Source organism: Opisthorchis viverrini, assembly GCF_000715545.1.
Source record: "Opisthorchis viverrini unplaced genomic scaffold opera_v5_143, whole genome shotgun sequence".
Classification (NCBI taxonomy): Eukaryota; Metazoa; Platyhelminthes; class Trematoda; order Opisthorchiida; family Opisthorchiidae; genus Opisthorchis; species Opisthorchis viverrini.
The window spans coordinates 1,226,486-1,244,159 of NW_008751799.1; the positions used below are offsets into that span (position 1 = coordinate 1,226,486).

The 17,674-nt window shown below is 44.1% G+C and overlaps 1 protein-coding gene across 1 annotated transcript in view; it reads right to left on the reverse strand.

Annotated features, from left to right (window-relative positions):
• T265_06714 (hypothetical protein) overlaps positions 1 to 17,674 on the reverse strand; it is a gene marked incomplete at both ends in the record, with an annotated part of 75,747 nt that overhangs the window by 57,954 nt on the left and 119 nt on the right. Inside the window, 5 exons of the mRNA XM_009172048.1 lie at positions 4,506 to 4,632; positions 5,229 to 5,656; positions 6,161 to 6,298; positions 8,067 to 8,211; positions 12,385 to 12,551. Of these exons, the coding sequence (XP_009170312.1) occupies positions 4,506 to 4,632; positions 5,229 to 5,656; positions 6,161 to 6,298; positions 8,067 to 8,211; positions 12,385 to 12,473 (927 nt within the window). The remainder of the gene's footprint in view (positions 1 to 4,505; positions 4,633 to 5,228; positions 5,657 to 6,160; positions 6,299 to 8,066; positions 8,212 to 12,384; positions 12,552 to 17,674) is intronic.

A 17,674-nucleotide genomic window follows, 5' to 3' on the forward strand; every position in this document is an offset into this window, starting at 1 on the left:
CCAAGTCATAAGGATTGCATTCTCGAAAGAACTAATCAACTCTCTGGGCAAAACCGCCCAAACCTGTAGGATCAATACTTCCAAATTCCGCAGATTACGTCACCAGACAATTCGCTGAGCCAGAAAACATCATATGGATTACTGGCTAGAAATAGATTCTATCAAAAATGTAAACGTTGGTGATTATTCGCAGATCTTTTTTGTAGATCCCTCCTGTTTCGGCTCAACGACAAGATCAATAAAATAGTTCTCGAGACATCCATGGTCAACTAAGAACGGACTGCAAGAAAGAACTGAGGAGATGGATTGAACAGTAAATGTCACTAATAGACCTTCCCTTCAAACAGCAGCCACTCACTAAAGACTACTAAGTTCACACCAGATACCATTAATTGCAATGCCCCCAGCCAAGGCGAATTAGCCAAAGTTAGACTGCAGATGAACAGAAAGTTCCCAGCCAAAGATCGTACTCTGCTGGAAACCTGAAAAGCCTGTGCGCAGGTAGTCCTCGAATCTCTTCAAAAGGGGTTTTGCGTATTAAAGTGTTCCCGATGGAATGAAGTATCCCAGAGCACCATCGATGCTCAAGAGGGTGACAGACCGGTCTGTGAGAACAACTAAGGTATCAGACCAATTTAGAATACTACTACAAGTTCCAATGACTATCACTTGCTTCAGTGACTTAAGCGCAGTATCGGACTTAGTCAGTAAGGACTAACTTTGGTTATCCTTGAAGGCCGATGGCATGCCAGGAAAACTGCTGAATTTCGCTAGAGCCTATCACTCAAGCAGTAAACCTCACGTCTGAGTTTGCTTAAATCCTGGAGTTCCGCAGATTTGTCCGCTTTGCAGCTGCTTTTCAGTATCACGACCGACAGGACAGTTTCGAATACTCTCATCGATCTGAAAAGAGTACAGACAGGTCCACCGCATGGATCAGAAACTTTTTGTAAGTCGATTATATTGTCACCTTGAAAGGACCCCGTAGAAACGCCCCTTATCCTTGATTGCTCCGGTGACAATGATGCAACGATTGGGTTGAAAATACATTCTGACCAAATTCTTCTCCATAAGCAGAAACATCCGCTCTGGCCTGCCCATTGTCAATTAAGAGCTCATAAACTACTTTGATTCCTGTAGGTAGTTTGGCTTCATCATCCTCGGAAAATGACCAGTTACAGTAAGAAATAGTCGTTCATATCAATAACGCCAGGAAACCTTTCAAACTTTACACTGCTATGTGCAAAAGCTCAAAACTCAGCTTTCGAACGAAGCTTCTCATGTACAACGCGATCGCCCGATCCACACTAACATACGCCTGTGAGCTCGGGAAAGCTTAGTAGTTAGTGTGGGAAACTTACTGACCGGAAGGTCCGTGGTTCGAATCCAGCCTCCACATCTCGACTGTTCTTGTCTAGGCTTGGGTAGCCTGACAGTATCTCAACCCTCGTGCTTCCTTCGGAACACATGAAAGCTATGCACCGAAAGGGTGTTACAACTGAACGACCACGTCTCTCAGATCCGGCCTCTCCGGTCTAAGGGTCTTCTCGGACTCGAAGAATGTACTTGCGGCGAATACTGAAGGTGCTTTAGAACGGCAGCCTACTCAGGAAGTGTCACGGAACTATTTTTGGATATTTTACGCCTCTCCAAGTTGAAGCCCACCATAGTGTCCAGGACACATACTTCGCAAACCACATTCCAAACTGTCCTAACTCTCTCCGTTGACCCCCCCCCCCTTTGCTCACTGTTGTTGACCCTCTACTATCGCCGAAGGAAAAGACATACACAAAGCCACAAGCAAGGTTGCATGACTATGGAGCAGTGCTTGTGACCCTTCCACAATGAACTGTTCCCATGACTCCATGATAATTAGGTGATGAGTCGGCGTGGGAATCGGCATCAGCATTGGTACTCAGCACGACAGAATCATGGCCAAACTAATCTGTGCCTGAATCCACATGCCACATGGTCGACCATGGTGGTACTAGCACGCACTGGTTAGCTGTGATAATGTGAACCGGGATAACATCCTGATTGCTTTGTTATGCCCTTCAGCTATTGACACAGGGAAAGTTCATTGAAATGGATAAAACAGTGGGACGCTAACGGAACATTCTAGATCTTTTCAAAGTCTTGTTATCTGTCTACGAAAATGGAGGATGGACGAGCAGCTGGATCAGCCAACCCTGCAGAAGTGCGATAGCCTTTGGATTCAAAGAAGTGTTCGTGACATTAATGCAGACAGAGGTTGGTTGAATAGTTCGTAATCAATAAAACTAGCATCTCCCCAATTCAGGCCGCGTGCCTTACGATGGATGTGGTCCAGAGGGTTGAACAATCCTTCCAAAGTTGGACGTCACAATCACAACACCAATCTGAAATCATGAATTTGAGCACACACAGCAGTGGACTGATGTCAAAGAGCCTCCCATAGCAAGGGTCATGTAATGCATCTGCTTCTTACTTGCATTACTGTGTGAGAGATGTGCGACCAGCCATTCTTCTATCATTCGTTAGCGTCTTTTCGCAGGTTAATGAAGCGAAAGAAATTATGAGTGGGTCCATATATTGGTGTGTCGGACTGGGCCTCTAAAGAGGCCAGTTGAACTTATTTTGAAACACTGCGTTCAGGCTTTCTAACTCAACCAAGCAAGCAAACCTTAAACATACCTGGTAGTGCCCTTCCATGTATACCTATCCAGCAGTGCAAAAGAGCCTCATACTGGAAGTATACAAGCTAAGGTTCAATACAAATAACAACAAAAACGACTCTCGTCGTAGGCTAAGCCCAAATCAATCTTCAAAGTTTACTGACTGTCGACTGTGACGGAGAAACGAACCAGAGTGCAAACATCAAACATGGAGCGATTCAGATGTGACTCTATCGAATCGTTCTCTGTCCGACGATAGCTCAGTTGGTAGAGCGGAGGACTGTAGTGCATCACAGCTATCCTTAGGTCGGTGGTTCAAATCCGCCTCGTCGGACCGATTTTCAGTCTTTTTTTGTCTTTGTAAATGCCGATTTGTATATGCCTGAACGTAGCACTTGACACGTATGATGAGAATTTAGACTTTGAACGATCGCACACAGCCGGATGACTCACGTTACATTAGTTTGATTCGACGCAAACGTTCGTGTACTTTAGTGTGTACACAATGTGGCGCCCTATAATGGTCTCAGTAGAACGAAATGTAATCTAAACAAGTGTTATTTAGACGTCTCTCAGGTAATCCTGACTCTTCCATCTCCAAACGTTCGTTCCGAGCAACCTTTAATGTAGTCAGGACAGCTCAACAACTTCTTACGTTTACCTTGAAGGGATACGTTTACAGCACCTCACTCGTAATTCAGCGTTTCGGCACAGATCACTTCTCCAAAGTGACCAGTTTTGGTCACCCCATGTGTTTCGACCTTTATGGTGGCCACAGCGTACAATATACATTATCAATAGTTATCAAATAAATCCTATCGTTACATTTACGTACGTTTCAACTATTCAGGTGCGCTCAGTGGAGACAGCTTCTAGTTTGTCTCCTCTTGCTGAGCAGACAATACTATCCTCAGGGTCATTAAACCCTTGTGAGAAAAGTCAGGATTTCTTTGCCGAGACCAGAGTGTTAAATGAACCATTCAGGTGTAAGCTGGATTTGAATGGATTGTGAATGTCACAAATGAAGCCAAATTCGTTCTCGAGCTCGCAAGTCTCACAAATTGTGTCCAGTGAGAGCGCCACGCTCATGTGTAAAGACTTTATTCAAGTCACTCATTGAAATGATATTCTAGAACAAATTAGAGCAAATGCTGACGGGTTCGAGGTGGCATGCTTATTGAGCTACATTCTGCTTCAGCATTTGACCTAGATGATATTGCAGCGCGATCGATTGGCACAACTGGATTCGGTGAGTTGTCAGTTCACAATAAACCGAGATGGAACAAATGACAGACCCATGATTTGAGGGTGCCAACTGACCGTTGTTACAAGTTCAAGACGATGCTTTAGCAGGAAAATCAAGCAAAATGCAGGGTAAGAAATCGCTCTGCGCGAACACAAAGCCAACTTTCGAATGAATACCAGTGGGTAATCCATCCAATGGTGGACCGCTAACGCTTCCGGACTCTGCATACTTCTTTACGCACACAAGCCAAGCAGTTGTTCAAAGAAATAGGGGTTATAAGTCTAGAGAAAGTGCAAGAATTCACCTACCCTATGTTCGACCCCCATAAAACTAGTGACAGTCGTTCACGATGTGAAGATGACTCTCACCCGTTTCTGACATCCGCTTTCCATATCGTTGGCCAACTGGGTGCGATCATCAATGTTTATCTCATGCACTTATCCATGAGACACATTTGCGAGATCAATCAAACGGCTGCTTGGTGGCGCCGAACAGACAGGGAAAACGAATCCTCTGCTTAGTTTGAGCGCCAGTCAGGTAAGATGATATCAAACAAAACTGCATAACAAATTTCTCCTTAACATAAGGGGATTCAAAGAGCTCACCTCATCAAGAGGAATGTTCACATTATATCCTCGTCCAGGACCGTCACCAATAAAATCATAGTTGGCTTCGCGAAGGTTTGGCCAGAAGTTACCTTGCTCGAACCGATGCATCGAAATAAACAGTACCCTGTGAATGAAAAAGGTGACAGTGTGCAAAGACAAGGGATGATAATCTCCTATTGTTAAAAGCACACGGGCTGTACAGCCATGGTTAAATTCGACTGGTACATTGGGTCCTCACCGGTTAAAATGGTCGGGGCCAGTAAGTGCACTTGACAGAGGCATCTTGTCTACAACCGCTTCTGTCCTCACATTTACCAGTAGCATGGAGACTGTCAGAATCTGACCGTCATTAGAATTATTTCAGGTTATGTGCCAATTACGGAGTCTCGCTGGGAATGAACTATCGTGCCCTCAAACTTGACTTTTGATGTTAACCATTACCATAAACACTCACTGTATATTCAGTTGAAGTCAAGTTCACAGCTTCGGTCGTTTTACTTTAGTAAAGCGGAAAATGGTCAACTTTATTCAGTGAAGTTATTCTAATTCGTTTTCGCCAAATGATGAAACTCAGGTGGCCCTACATAGTTTTAAATTTGGAGGAATCCTATTGAGCGATCCACTAGCAGGTACCACACAGTACGTATGCCGCTCTAAAAGGAAGTCTGCAAGGAGAGATGAGTGCAAAAAATACAATAGCTGATCAGTTAAACACCTTACCGCTTGTCTTGGTAGAATGCATATTGTGTACCTTGTCCATGATGTACGTCCCAGTCTACAATAAGTATGCGCTCGAGCTTGACTCGAGAACCAAGCTTTGATGCTGTGTCAGCGTTGGATAGGTTTGGTGCATCACTGGTTGTAGTGTCCCTTGTTATATCCATGGTACCCTTTGACCTGGATCGTGTTCTCCGGACATTTGGACCAACCTTCTGTTCCACTTGAAGCACATTTGGCGGCGGATCTAAGAAGCTTGCAGCCGTAATGGCAACATTGTTGAAGAAACAATAGCCGCAGGCTTCTGAGTGCATGGCATGATGACCCGGCGGGCGCAGCAAGGCGAAGCCGTTGGCTAAGCGACCGTGAACCACGAGGTTGGCAAGGTGTTTCAAGCTGCCAGCAGCTAAGCAAGAACTTGTCCAGGTAGCCTGGGTATGAGAGATCAAACAGTGGCATCAGCTTGACGTTGTACGAAAAGAAGATGCTTCGCCAAAAGTAACCTTAAAAGATTTGCAATGTGGTGAACCGGAGGGGACAGCAATCTCAAACTATGCCTTTTTTCAATCCCAATAACTCATGCTCTATGATTGTAGTAGCCTGATGTGAAACAGTTATCTGATATCAAGTTCTTGCAAGCAAACTTGAGTGTTGGAGAACAAAGGTGGAAGTTGTGATATTTCAACAGGAAAAGTTGGTACACATTTCAGCCTGTATCTGAGGCCACCTACGTGTCTCGATGATTCATGGTCGTCATATCGAAAAAAAGAGTCTTGAAAACATGTGTCTACGATGCAAAAGTCTTCTCCACAAAACTCTGGCAATAAAATTCTTCAGACATAACTATTAAGTGTTCAAAGAGGTTTACTCCATCTGACTGAAACCGGGGTGGTGAGCAATTGTGTACTGTTAAGACATATAATACACGCACGCACCTCATTGAAGAACACACCATCGAACTGTCCCGAAAGTTTGTAGAGCTCCGGTAGCGCGAAATTCCGAGACTGTTTTACGCGCTGGATGTATTTTCGGCCGTGAATGGATGTTAGGGCCTGCTCGCTGATCTGACGAGCCTGATGGGAGAAGTAAACGGTAAACAAACGCAAATGAAAGTGGATTTACCCGAGAACGGATGGATGGTGAAAAACCAACTGAGAAACCAAGCATAGAATATTGAAGCATTATCAGAATGAAAGTCTAAGCAGTTCAACCTCACCCGTTTAATCATTTCAAGTAACGCGATGGCTTTGAAGCAATTAGAATGCAATAGGAGCTGAAGCACACATGATGAAAGAAGCTAAGAGAAAAGGCTGCTTAAAATCCAAAGAGGGTGGATCGAAGATTTTGTTTGAGCAAACCTGTAAAGCTCAATTGACAGTTAAGCAATACATCTTGGGTGGTATTCAGAAGCTTGCATAAGCTGAAAACGAAATCTCAACAATCACCCAGCAATAGCTAACCCTGAGGGACTTTCCGTACTGTAAACTCACTAGTTTCACTAGGTCGGTTTGCTAGTAGATGAAACAACTCTGACTGAGAGTCTGATGCGGAGTCACTGTGGTTCACGTTAATTTGGACTTTAGTCAGCTCATGTCGTAGGGACTGCAGTTGCTTGGCTAATCCTCCAACCTATGACCTATCCGTGCTTTTCACGAGAGACGTTCTGAGTCCATTGCATCTGCTGGAATACTCTCATAAATCGTTTTCGAACAGACATTTGAGTGAAGGATTCCTTTTCAATATCTTATCACCAGACTCGGATAAATACATAGGGTAAAACGAATTCATTGGTGTATGAATACTGAGAACAATTGGAGTAAATAGATGGTAAGAACAACTTTAAGAAAAAATGTAACGCAGGGGTCCGACTAGAGCAGGGCCGGATCACTGGGAGTATTGGGGTCATGTATTACGTACGGACCACTGAGAGTGTCCGGTTGTATTGGTTTTGGTTGGCATGTAGAGTCCAGAAAGTTGTGAATACGCCACTGTAAATGTGACATCTGGATAAAAAGTCTCTAAATGCAGAACGGTAGCCTGTGGAGGTGGATGGTGACAGCATCAGCTATACTCAACATCTGTTTCCTTGGCACTCTTGAGTGATCTTGCAAAGTATGGCTGCATCAGTGTGGCGTCCAGTATCTACTAGTAAGCCAAAACAGAACTGTTTATGCGTCAAGCGAAATCTTTCGCTAGCCAAGGTTGATTTATATTGGGCTATTCGTTTAGATAACAGTCGTGTCGTAAGGCTGATATATCTAGCCCCACATAAGCAAGCAGGCGAATGGACACGGTTCGAAATCGCCTGTGAAGGAAGTCCATCTTTCAACTATTGTCTGATCACAATTCGGCTGGTGAACAGCCGGTGCAGACTGACTGCCTAATATGTGCGCCTGAACATCCTTGTCGGCTTTTAAGTGAAAAACTGGCAAAATGTATTTCCCCTGTATGGCCGATACAAATAAGCACTTTCTATCTTCTATTTATACCACAGCCCAAACACAATGTATGACGTAGAACGGAAAAACACAGCAGATCGTAGATATTCGTAATTCAAAACCTAATCTAATTGAAACTCGTTTGTATAGCATGAGAAGACGCTAGGTTAAGGCAAGTATTCAGCCAATGCACACTATTTTGGGTCATCCACGAATCTAATAAGGATTCTTCTGCCGGTGCAGACACAGTCCAGGGTACCAGGTAAGAAATCTTTAAAAACTATCCTCATATGTATCACTCAGTTTTCCCGCGAGCTAAGACATATTGTATTAGGCCAGTTTGTATACGAATTTAAGTCAACGCTTGATGCATCTATGCAAAAGTGTAGTAACTAGGACTCACTGGAACCATTGTGCAACGCATCACCAGACCTTCTTCTTGGCAACGTTTGAAGGCCCGCTGAATGCGTGCAGGAGATTCCTGTTCGTTCGAAAACCACTCGTGCTTGTGTAGAGTCATACGCGGATCATAAACCAAGCCAGTCGGCCTGAAGATAAAGAAAGATAAGTTGCGGTGGAGAATGGTATAAAATCTCGTCTATGACGTTCAGCATCCCAATAAGCACTATTCCTAAAGTTTCCATATGGACTCGGATTCACAATGGCCTAGCGCTACCAGAACTCCCATGAAGTCGACTGAAACTCATACAGTTCAACTCATTTGCTTGTTAATGGAAGAGGCAAGCTGGAGATGACATTGTAAACGTTCTCTCAGCTGCCATGTTCGGCCATGCTAGTCCATACACCAAGTATGACCTGTTACGCTGACCTCATACAATGTCAAGGGGATGGTACCTGTTAAGATGGCTTTTTACTCAAATTTCATTTACATAGAATAAGCCAATAAACTGTGAAAATACCGCGTTCCTGCAAGTGAGCCTCAAAGTGAGAGTATCTCAGACGGTCGGACCACTCGTGTCCAGAACAACTGTCTACTGGCGAGAGTTAGCAGCGTGATCTAAATAATAGCCCCAGTGGACCATAATCTTCCATGGGATACGATAGACACAGAGGGCCCTCTCGTGTAGAAAGCCATCCATCTAGTTTTGATGATCCACGTGCCCGACGCTCAATTTTACGCATTCCCTTGGTCAGAAAATACAGTCCCTCAGACTGTGACCCATATGACTTGACCAAAGGTTTTCGGCAATCATAAAAGCACCCGGCCATATATACAGGCAAGTGAACTGTCCGATAGACCGCTCTCAGACTCCTTGAGTTTAGTTTAACCTCTCGATAGCGTACTCTCAGGGTCATTGGTCACGCAAATGATCAGATAGGTTTGGATGAATGTTCACTAATGTGGGCCACTTCCACCAAATTGAGAAAGACCAAGCTAGCAAAATTTTCAGTCCGACAAAAAACATAGATAACTGCCATTTTTATATATGTGCTGTGACGACCGAAACGACTGACGTATTCCAGAGAGATCAGTAAAATAGACCATTGCGTGTCTCAAGTTGATCTACACACTATCGCTTATATTGACCGAAATACGATACTCCTCTTAAGAACTGACAGTATAGGGACTGGGCAACATCCTTCCCTTCTTACAGGGATACCGGATGATGAGTATTCTTCAGAGGTGCAGGAGGTTAAAAGGGCGGTTGCATTCAATTTACTACACTACTCTATTCGGCAATACTAATTTCGGAGAGATGAACAACAGATCCCTTGCAACTGACGTGCACAGTCACACGGTCGTAACAGGACAGAAACTTTACGGAGAGGACATAAAGGCAGAAGAGCTGCTGCTGTCATGATCTGCCAGCTGAATTCCACCTATCGCGATATGATCCTTGAGTCGCATCTGGTTTTACCGCATGCCCTAATCAGTCACTCCAACTTTTTTGGATTGCGGTACCGGAGATATGTCAGTTGTCTCCGTGTATACTTCTGTATACTCAAGTCGATGGTGCTGGTCTTCATCCAATCACCTAGTAAACTAAACGCCTAGCACAGCACCACCCTATCCATTAGTCACTAAAATTGGCCCTACAAATTGAAAATAAGCTGAGGGCTGGAGCACAACTAAGACCAATGAAACCCCAAAGAGCGAAGTAGGAACTAGCTCAGCCAGAAATCTGGATTGATAATCGGTGGAGTTACCAATAGAAGAACAGACGGTTATGTGATGTAGCAGCGTGTGACTGAGAAGATAAGGGTTATTAGCTGCGAGCCCTAAATAAACTATCTGATCTAGCACATCACTGAAAGCAGTCAACCGAAATGGCCGCTTGCATCCACGCTCACGTCACACTTCCTAAACAACGACAACTAGCAAGACGTCAGTAAATCCGTGCTGATAGGAAAAGGTAATATCCACATTTATCTCTGGGTCGTCTACGAATGACCAAGTTAAAGTGCAACTCCCATGGGAATTACATTTTAGGCAATACGTTCCATTCCAACTTCCGACAAATATGGAGTTGTTTTTATCTTTCAGACTCACCAAAACCGAAGACAGGAGCTATTTCGTACCAATATCTCAAAGATTCATGCTGTTTTCCTGCATGCAATTCTGTTCTGTCCGATAGGACGGGGCTACGGTGTGTGGCAGTGCTAGAAGAGTGCCAACCTCGCTGTTCACCAGTTCAGTGGTGTGGGGATACACACAAGGAGTATCACGGTAAGTCAGTTCGATTGCTCAACAACACAGAGTTCCTCGGGAAAAGTGGATTGTAGCAAAATCTAGTTTCTCCTGATCAGGCTTCAGCCATCTTTTGTGCTATAAGGTGAACGCGGTGGTGGCTAGCCCGGTGGAGCTACCCTTTCGCCATATACATGATTGTACAGGTCACCGCCACACGCTGGATCACGAGATCTATTTTTTTCCTTGCACTCATAAATCACGCTACAATCGTGACTAACGTGACTACACAGCTCACAGTCAAGCCCCTCATCCCAAGACCTCGTTTTTTCCCCAATAGTACAAACCACGATGCGCATCCGATATCGACTGTCTACCGTCTGATACGGTAGCACAAAGTCATGTGTTGACACCAACACACACGCAAACGTCCTACAAATAGGATGCCAGCACAGCAACACGACAAAATCCAACAGAGCTTCGCAAATCGCTCAGCTCGGAGCAGAGCCGCTCAGGATTTTTACGGCGTTTCACGCACGGATATCCAGGACTACGTGTGGCTGTTACAACAGCGAAGACACGAAACCTGCATCCGAATTTACAACAGGATTTATCGAACTGTACCTGCAAAACGACAAGTCCCCTGTTTGCATATATATCTCTTGTAACAATTTTACTCAACAAGCGGACATTGTTAGTGCTCCCCGTTTTCTCGTTCGTATAGCTAGTTTTCGGGGTTCCGTAGAGCATTAACACCGGCAACTGCATGCTGTTTGTGATTGACCGACAGACGTATAGGCCAACTATAATTGATGACTAGTGATCCAAGAACAAAAAAGTACGTGGGCAGCACAGAGACTTATATAGGTGCATGATGCCAAACCCTGACTTTTTAAGCCCACAACACGAACAGCGAACATTTATGACGCTCGGCTTACTGTGGTTCAGTGAAATCAACCAATGGCCTCCCAGATGTTCCCGACAGAAAAGTGGATTAATCAGTCGCAGACAGTGAAAAGCTCCGAGTACACCGAAATCCATGTCACAAACTCGTTTGGCCCTTGAAGCGAGTATTTGTTAGTTAAGGGATGTTGCTCCACACAAACCGTGAAGCAGTTGGTTGACTACATATCTGAATGCAGAAAACATGGATCAGGCCTCTGTCTGCAGGTAGCCTCTCGAATTCTGAGGACCATACTTGAGCCACTGCTGTGGTTATCAGTAGGCCACAAGCCAACAATTCTGAACTGAATGCAATCTGAAGCTTCGTTTTATGCTAATACGGGAGATCATAGATAGAAGCAATCAGAGAAGCACCAAGAACGCAGGTGAAAATTCCGTTCCCATTGATGAGCTTGTGAAAGGGCGTAGGTTGCCTTGTACACATACACTTCATTCGTGGCCCATCAGTCGATCCTACGACATTAAGCGAAGCGGTCATATAAAAACAGATTTATTTGCAAGGTCTCAAGAGTCCAAGTCTCCTGTGATGTCTGAAATGAGTGGTTGTATCAGTCGGTGTAACGAAAGCAGAACACGTGATGTCAGCTGGACGAATAAACTCGACTGGTCATGGAGGGACAGCCTGTGATAAAAGTAGAAAATTCCACTGCTATGAGTGGACGGCCAAATACGTTTACACAATAGGATGAAGTAACTAGTAAAGAAAGCACTTGCGGAAAGTGATTGCCAATTTAGAGATAGATTAGTTATCAGTTACTTTTGTGTACATGAAGGAGGATCAAAATGATATACTGCAACTGTCGCAGTAATGTTAATTTTTGTCCATGAGTAAACATAAAAATCACTGTAAAATCCCTCCTTGGGTCTACAAGGAGAAGGAGTCTAGCGATGCCAGATTTCGGACACTATGACTCTACTCTTACAAGATTCGCTGGTACGTACTCCCCTGTGATCATTTCAGGTTGCCTCGTACTCCTGTAGGTGCATCTAGCTTATATTACGTAACTCTATTCGGTCATGACGTGCCCGGCTTTCGTTATTCTGGCTGGTTTAACCATTCACAACAACAAATTCGTCAAAAAAGGGCCTCAAGGTTTTGTGAACTCACTTGGGTTTCTTTGGAACCAGAGTGGTCTGCACTTCGTCATGTGCCGCTGGTTTGCGCCGGGATGCTCGCAAGGAAGTGGCAGATGTCATGTTTAAAGGCCCTTTTCTGTCCACTTACCGTACAGAAGGGCCAGTTTCATCAGTGAATTAATGGCTTTTGCTCTAGCCCTGAAGAAAAAGAGAGCGGAATTACGTTGAACCTGACCAGAAGAAATTAACCATTCGATCCTGTTCAAGCCCAGAAGGTGTTTCTGTTTCACTACAGTTTTGTATTCTAACGCTGAGGGTATTTCTAATTCCGATTATGTCAAACATGAGGCCTCTTCTTTGATAGGGAAAAAAAAGCAATTTTAGTGAAATACAACTAGCTTTAGGATGTTGAAATAAAATAGTTTCGGCATAAAACCACTCGCAACACTCCCATTTTCTAATGCTGTTCTGTTTCCATGATACCACACTAATTATAGGGGCTAGGCCGTGTAGGCAAAGTCGTACAAGGAAAACACACTCCAATATCTTGAGCGTCAGCGCAGATGAACCATTCAGTTGCGCATTCAGTTGTGGCACATTGTAAAAGAGAGGTTCATTTGAGTCTTGCGCCAACATCATTTTATCCCAAAAATGGACGTTTACTGTTTCCGAGGTGAATTTGGCTTGTGTACAACGGGAAAATATAAACCAGAACGGCTTCTGTCAAACCTCGGTTGAATTGCAGGGCTGGCATTTTTGGTTGGTCTGAAGAAAGACGTGAGGTAATCAAATAAGCTCATCTGTGACATGTATCAAGGTATGGATCAAAGTGACCAGATACACAAACCGGCCGGCGGACGCGTGGTCAAGGTTACAGCTTGAAACTACTAATCATGTGGTCACGTGTCCGGTTCCTCTACCCTACTACCTCCCTCAGAGTAAAGACAAAAGCACTCGTGAGACCGGTGTTTCCCGGATCCGGCCTCAGCTTAACCGAAGACTGCATACCTCAAAAATTCCCATTTTAATACCGACAGAAATAATAGAGAAGAGTGTCAAATGCTTGAGTAGTTTATCCCTCAAGTAGATCATACTCAAGTTTCTGTAACAACTTCAGGGGCATCATTGAAATTACTTGGAAGCAACCAAATTTACCCGATAGTTTCTACGTTTTGTTGAGTTGAAAAAATGGACTACAGTTAGATTTCAATGAACAGAACGAACAGCGTTGGTGCGGAGTTGTTTTTCGTTCTACCAATTGTCGTTGGAGTCTGAATATTCGCAAATGAGTGAGCTTACCTATGACGTGATAGGTTTACTCGGTAGTACTTACTGCGGCAAAACATTTTTTGAGAAGAAACATCTCCAAACGGTCTAGGCTTCTTAGCAACAGTTTGAGAGAGCATTGGAAGATAAAGAACGCTGATTCTATCTTGAGTACGACTTTGAGAGTCAACGTGCGTTTCCCAGGGGTGGTTTAGATTGCTAACTGATGTACATTCGTGGATTTGACTAGCACGCAGCGGTCAGAAGCAAGAGCTGTCATTTTCTTTCCACTTTGATTTACTCATTCTCATTCGATACTTGTCCGTAATTATGAAAGCTTGAGGATAAGGGTCCTCCAACTCTTTCAATTGCAGGCAGTCTCATCACTCATGTAGAGGGCCGTAAGCTGGATAGAAAAAGGGGTAAAATCTAAGGGGTGACAGATAGGTTTTAACAAGTGGTCTAGAGACTTGTTACGTAGAGGGTCGAAAAGCTGGGCAGCTGTAAGTTATCGGTTATCAGAAAAAGAGAGTACACTTGTTGGCTCAAACTGTTGATCTACGTTAGCTAATAAATTCGTCGCTCATTCCTTATGCACTCTAAAATACTTCGATAAATAACTGTCTTGTCCTCGTAATTCTGATCACTTTACTCTTAACGAGGGTCACCGACGGTGACCGAAAATTTGGTTATGGAATAAAAACTCTCAACCGCTGATCAACTCAAACAGATGCAATACATAGCACACAATCTAGTCCACTTCATTCGTACCAATACCGTGCAGACATTCTAAGACAACTTTGACTTCAAAGTTTCACCAACTACCAACTTTCACCTATGTACAAGCACATCAGTAAATAAATATTTAGCAAAAACCGTCCATTAACGCGATAGTTGGAGCTGCTATCTCATTTTTAACGCGCAAGCAAATTGCGGGATCAGTTAAATAGCTCTGCACGACTTTCACATTATCACCACTCAACTTTCTGAGGCCAAAATTTTTCACACAGTTCATTTTGGGAAGGATAGTTCATACAAACAACAGTCGAATTCACAAAGGCATCCTTTCTAACATTTCATTTTATCGTTGACAATTAACTTAGTTCAGTTCCAGTGTTGTTCATTGGTTCGCCTAAAACTATTGTGGAGCTGCTGCATGTCCTTAATGTTTTGTTTAGATCTGAAAACCTCACAGTCGCTCTTGTAACTTATCCCGTAAAGACAAATGGAAGAACATTCAAAGTTTGTCATTCAGGACAATGACTGAGGTTTCCAATCCACCGTGGACTTCCACTTAGGGACAATTTCCTGCGAAGTCGTTTTACGATACTGTCCAAACTGCGATTCTGACTGGTTCGGCCCTGAGGATTCAGGCTGGATTCATGGTGGCTCAGTTGTTAAGGCATGAACTTACTGACCGTAAGGTCCGTCGTTCAGACCCAGCCTCTGCATCTCGACTGTTCCTATTTAGAGTAAGGAAACCTGACAATGTCTCAGCTGTCGTGCTTCCTTCGGGTGGCGTGGAAGCTGTGCACCGGAAAGGTATTACAGCTGAACAATTAGTGTTTATATTTCAGGTTGAAATGATTCAAACAGGTTTTCATAGCCAGTCGTTTCAACTGCAACATGAAGCACCAGCGGCCGGTTCAGGCCCGTGAACCGCAGTTTGGAAATCCCTCGTTTAAAGACCTTAGTAACGAACTCCACAGTCGGAGCTAGTGAAGTATTTTATGGAAATGGTTTATGAGATGGGTAGATTACCCTCGAGAGCAGATTTAATCAAATTATCAGATTATCTTTTATGGGCATCATGCAGATGCGGACCATCTACCCGGCACAATCTTCGTCCATCGGCCGTGTACCAAGTGGAGAGGATCCCTAAGTGCCAAGAGAGCGAATTAACATAAAAAAATGTAAACAATGGACAGGAAATCCAGTCGCATTGTTTCCCAAGAATGGGAGCGGCCATACACGGCAAACCGATTGCCAACAGATGACCCATTCAGAGTCAGTAAGTCTATTACACTAGAGTTATTGCGCTTAACGCGTAGCTATTGAACACTCGTCAGTAAAACATTGCACTTTTACAACACCAACTTAACGGTTTCAACGCCAGTGCTTGCAATGGTATCGTACAGGCCACCGCTTTCCACTGGAATTTGACAACATTTACGGGTTCTCTTTCGCAGATGACGCAAGGACTTTAACATCTGAAACGAATGTACTACTGTATATCACTTAATAGCAATATAAATCCGTTCAAAAAAGCTTGAAATAAAATCCTCCAATAGCTGATTTAACGCAACCCCACTTTTTGAGAATATAAGGGCCTGACATTTCACAGGCATCGGCTCTGTAATGATCCTGTGGAATAGACTACCTGGAGCTGAGTTCATTAAGATCCAGTCATTCCAGAAACACTTTTAGGGAGCAGTCCAACGAGGTGCAGCAAGTCCCTCGAAAAGTCGCCCACTGAATGCAAAGTCGTAAATTTCTCGGGGAAAGGAGTGTGGGAACAAGGCAACAAGTGTTTCCATATTTACGGAGGCAGCGATGTTGCATTCTCCATGGAAAGGACGAGTCAGAAAATTCCGACCTTGAAATCCGCAACTCCAGTCGCTCAACGATTGGCCGTATCCACCGCCACACTGACTAGTGCGGTTGAACTATTACAAAAAGTGAGTTCGGTTCCTCTCAAAAGGCACCAGTTGCGCACTAGGATTCAGACTTTCACGCCGTACTCATTACAACCCCGGAATAGATCGGCACCCCAATGACATGTGAGTCACACCTTGAAGTCAAAGGCTGAGGTCAGGCTCAAGGTCAGTCTCGCACACATGACATGGACTGCGAAAAGAAGTAAGATGCATTTTCAACGACTTGAAGGACTGTGCTGGATAAGAATGGAGGAAGCAGGCTTCAAAGGTGAGCTTATCTTGCTGCTACAGAATAGGTCTCACTGCCCCCGATGGAACTGCCGGATGTTACTCGAAGCTTGATGTGATTATGCTTTCCACCGAATTGAAATAATACAGAAAGCCGACCTGAACAAGGCGTCAGACTTGCAATCGCGGACCATATAAATAAAGGAATAATGGATAAGCCAGACTTCATCAACTCTACAGTGATAGCGATCCTATTGCAGCCGTCGAAAGCGAGGGTTTTCGCGTTCAATGGTACCTATACCTTCACACTATGACATTTAGATGAGAAGAAGAACAAGTCCTATGACAAACTAGTGAACCTGGTCAGATGAACACCTCCAAAGGACTCCCTTATGCCTTCGGGTAACTCCAGCGCTCGGGCTGACAATAACTGGAAAACGCAGAAGACACCTAGTCCCTTTGAAATCGGATCAGTGAGCGAAAATGGTGGTGGACTAATGACGTGTGCAATGCTTGAATTCTCAATAGCAAATATGTGGTTTAGTATGGGGCGGTCACCTGCTGCTATGTGAAAGCGTGGAAAGAACCTCAACCGTCTACATCATTGTGCGGCAAACAGATCTTGATAATGTACTGTAAAAAGAGATATTGATAGCTGAGCACTTTGGTTTCTCGAATGCTGAGCTTCGTCAGTCCACTGTCGTTTCAACCGCCAAATGAAGGCTGACGCAGGCACCCAGTGGGCTATGTGGAGTCTATCGAATGGAGCTGCGTCCGAATGAGACAAACAGCACAGTGTGAGAATTACGTGTTGCTGATTTCAGCAAAGAAACTGACATTCTCAAAATAACTGTTCGAAATCAAGTATAAGCCTTTGAAATGCACATGCTTTCCGGATGAATACCGCGAGCAGTCAAATGATAGACATCAATCCCCGCCGTATAAATTTACGAGTGAAAAATGAACTTTCGTTCACTTGTCCCCACCCCGCAATTTCAAATCAAACGGTCGAACGTGAAAGGTCAAGAAATCTTCAGGCCTCAACTACTGTTGAAAACAGGATACCGATAAACCAGCAAACTCGGAGTTACGGTTTTCGATGAAAAACTTTTAAACCCGCGTATGTTGGATGGATCCGGACACCAGAACATAAAGTTGTGTCCAAAAGAC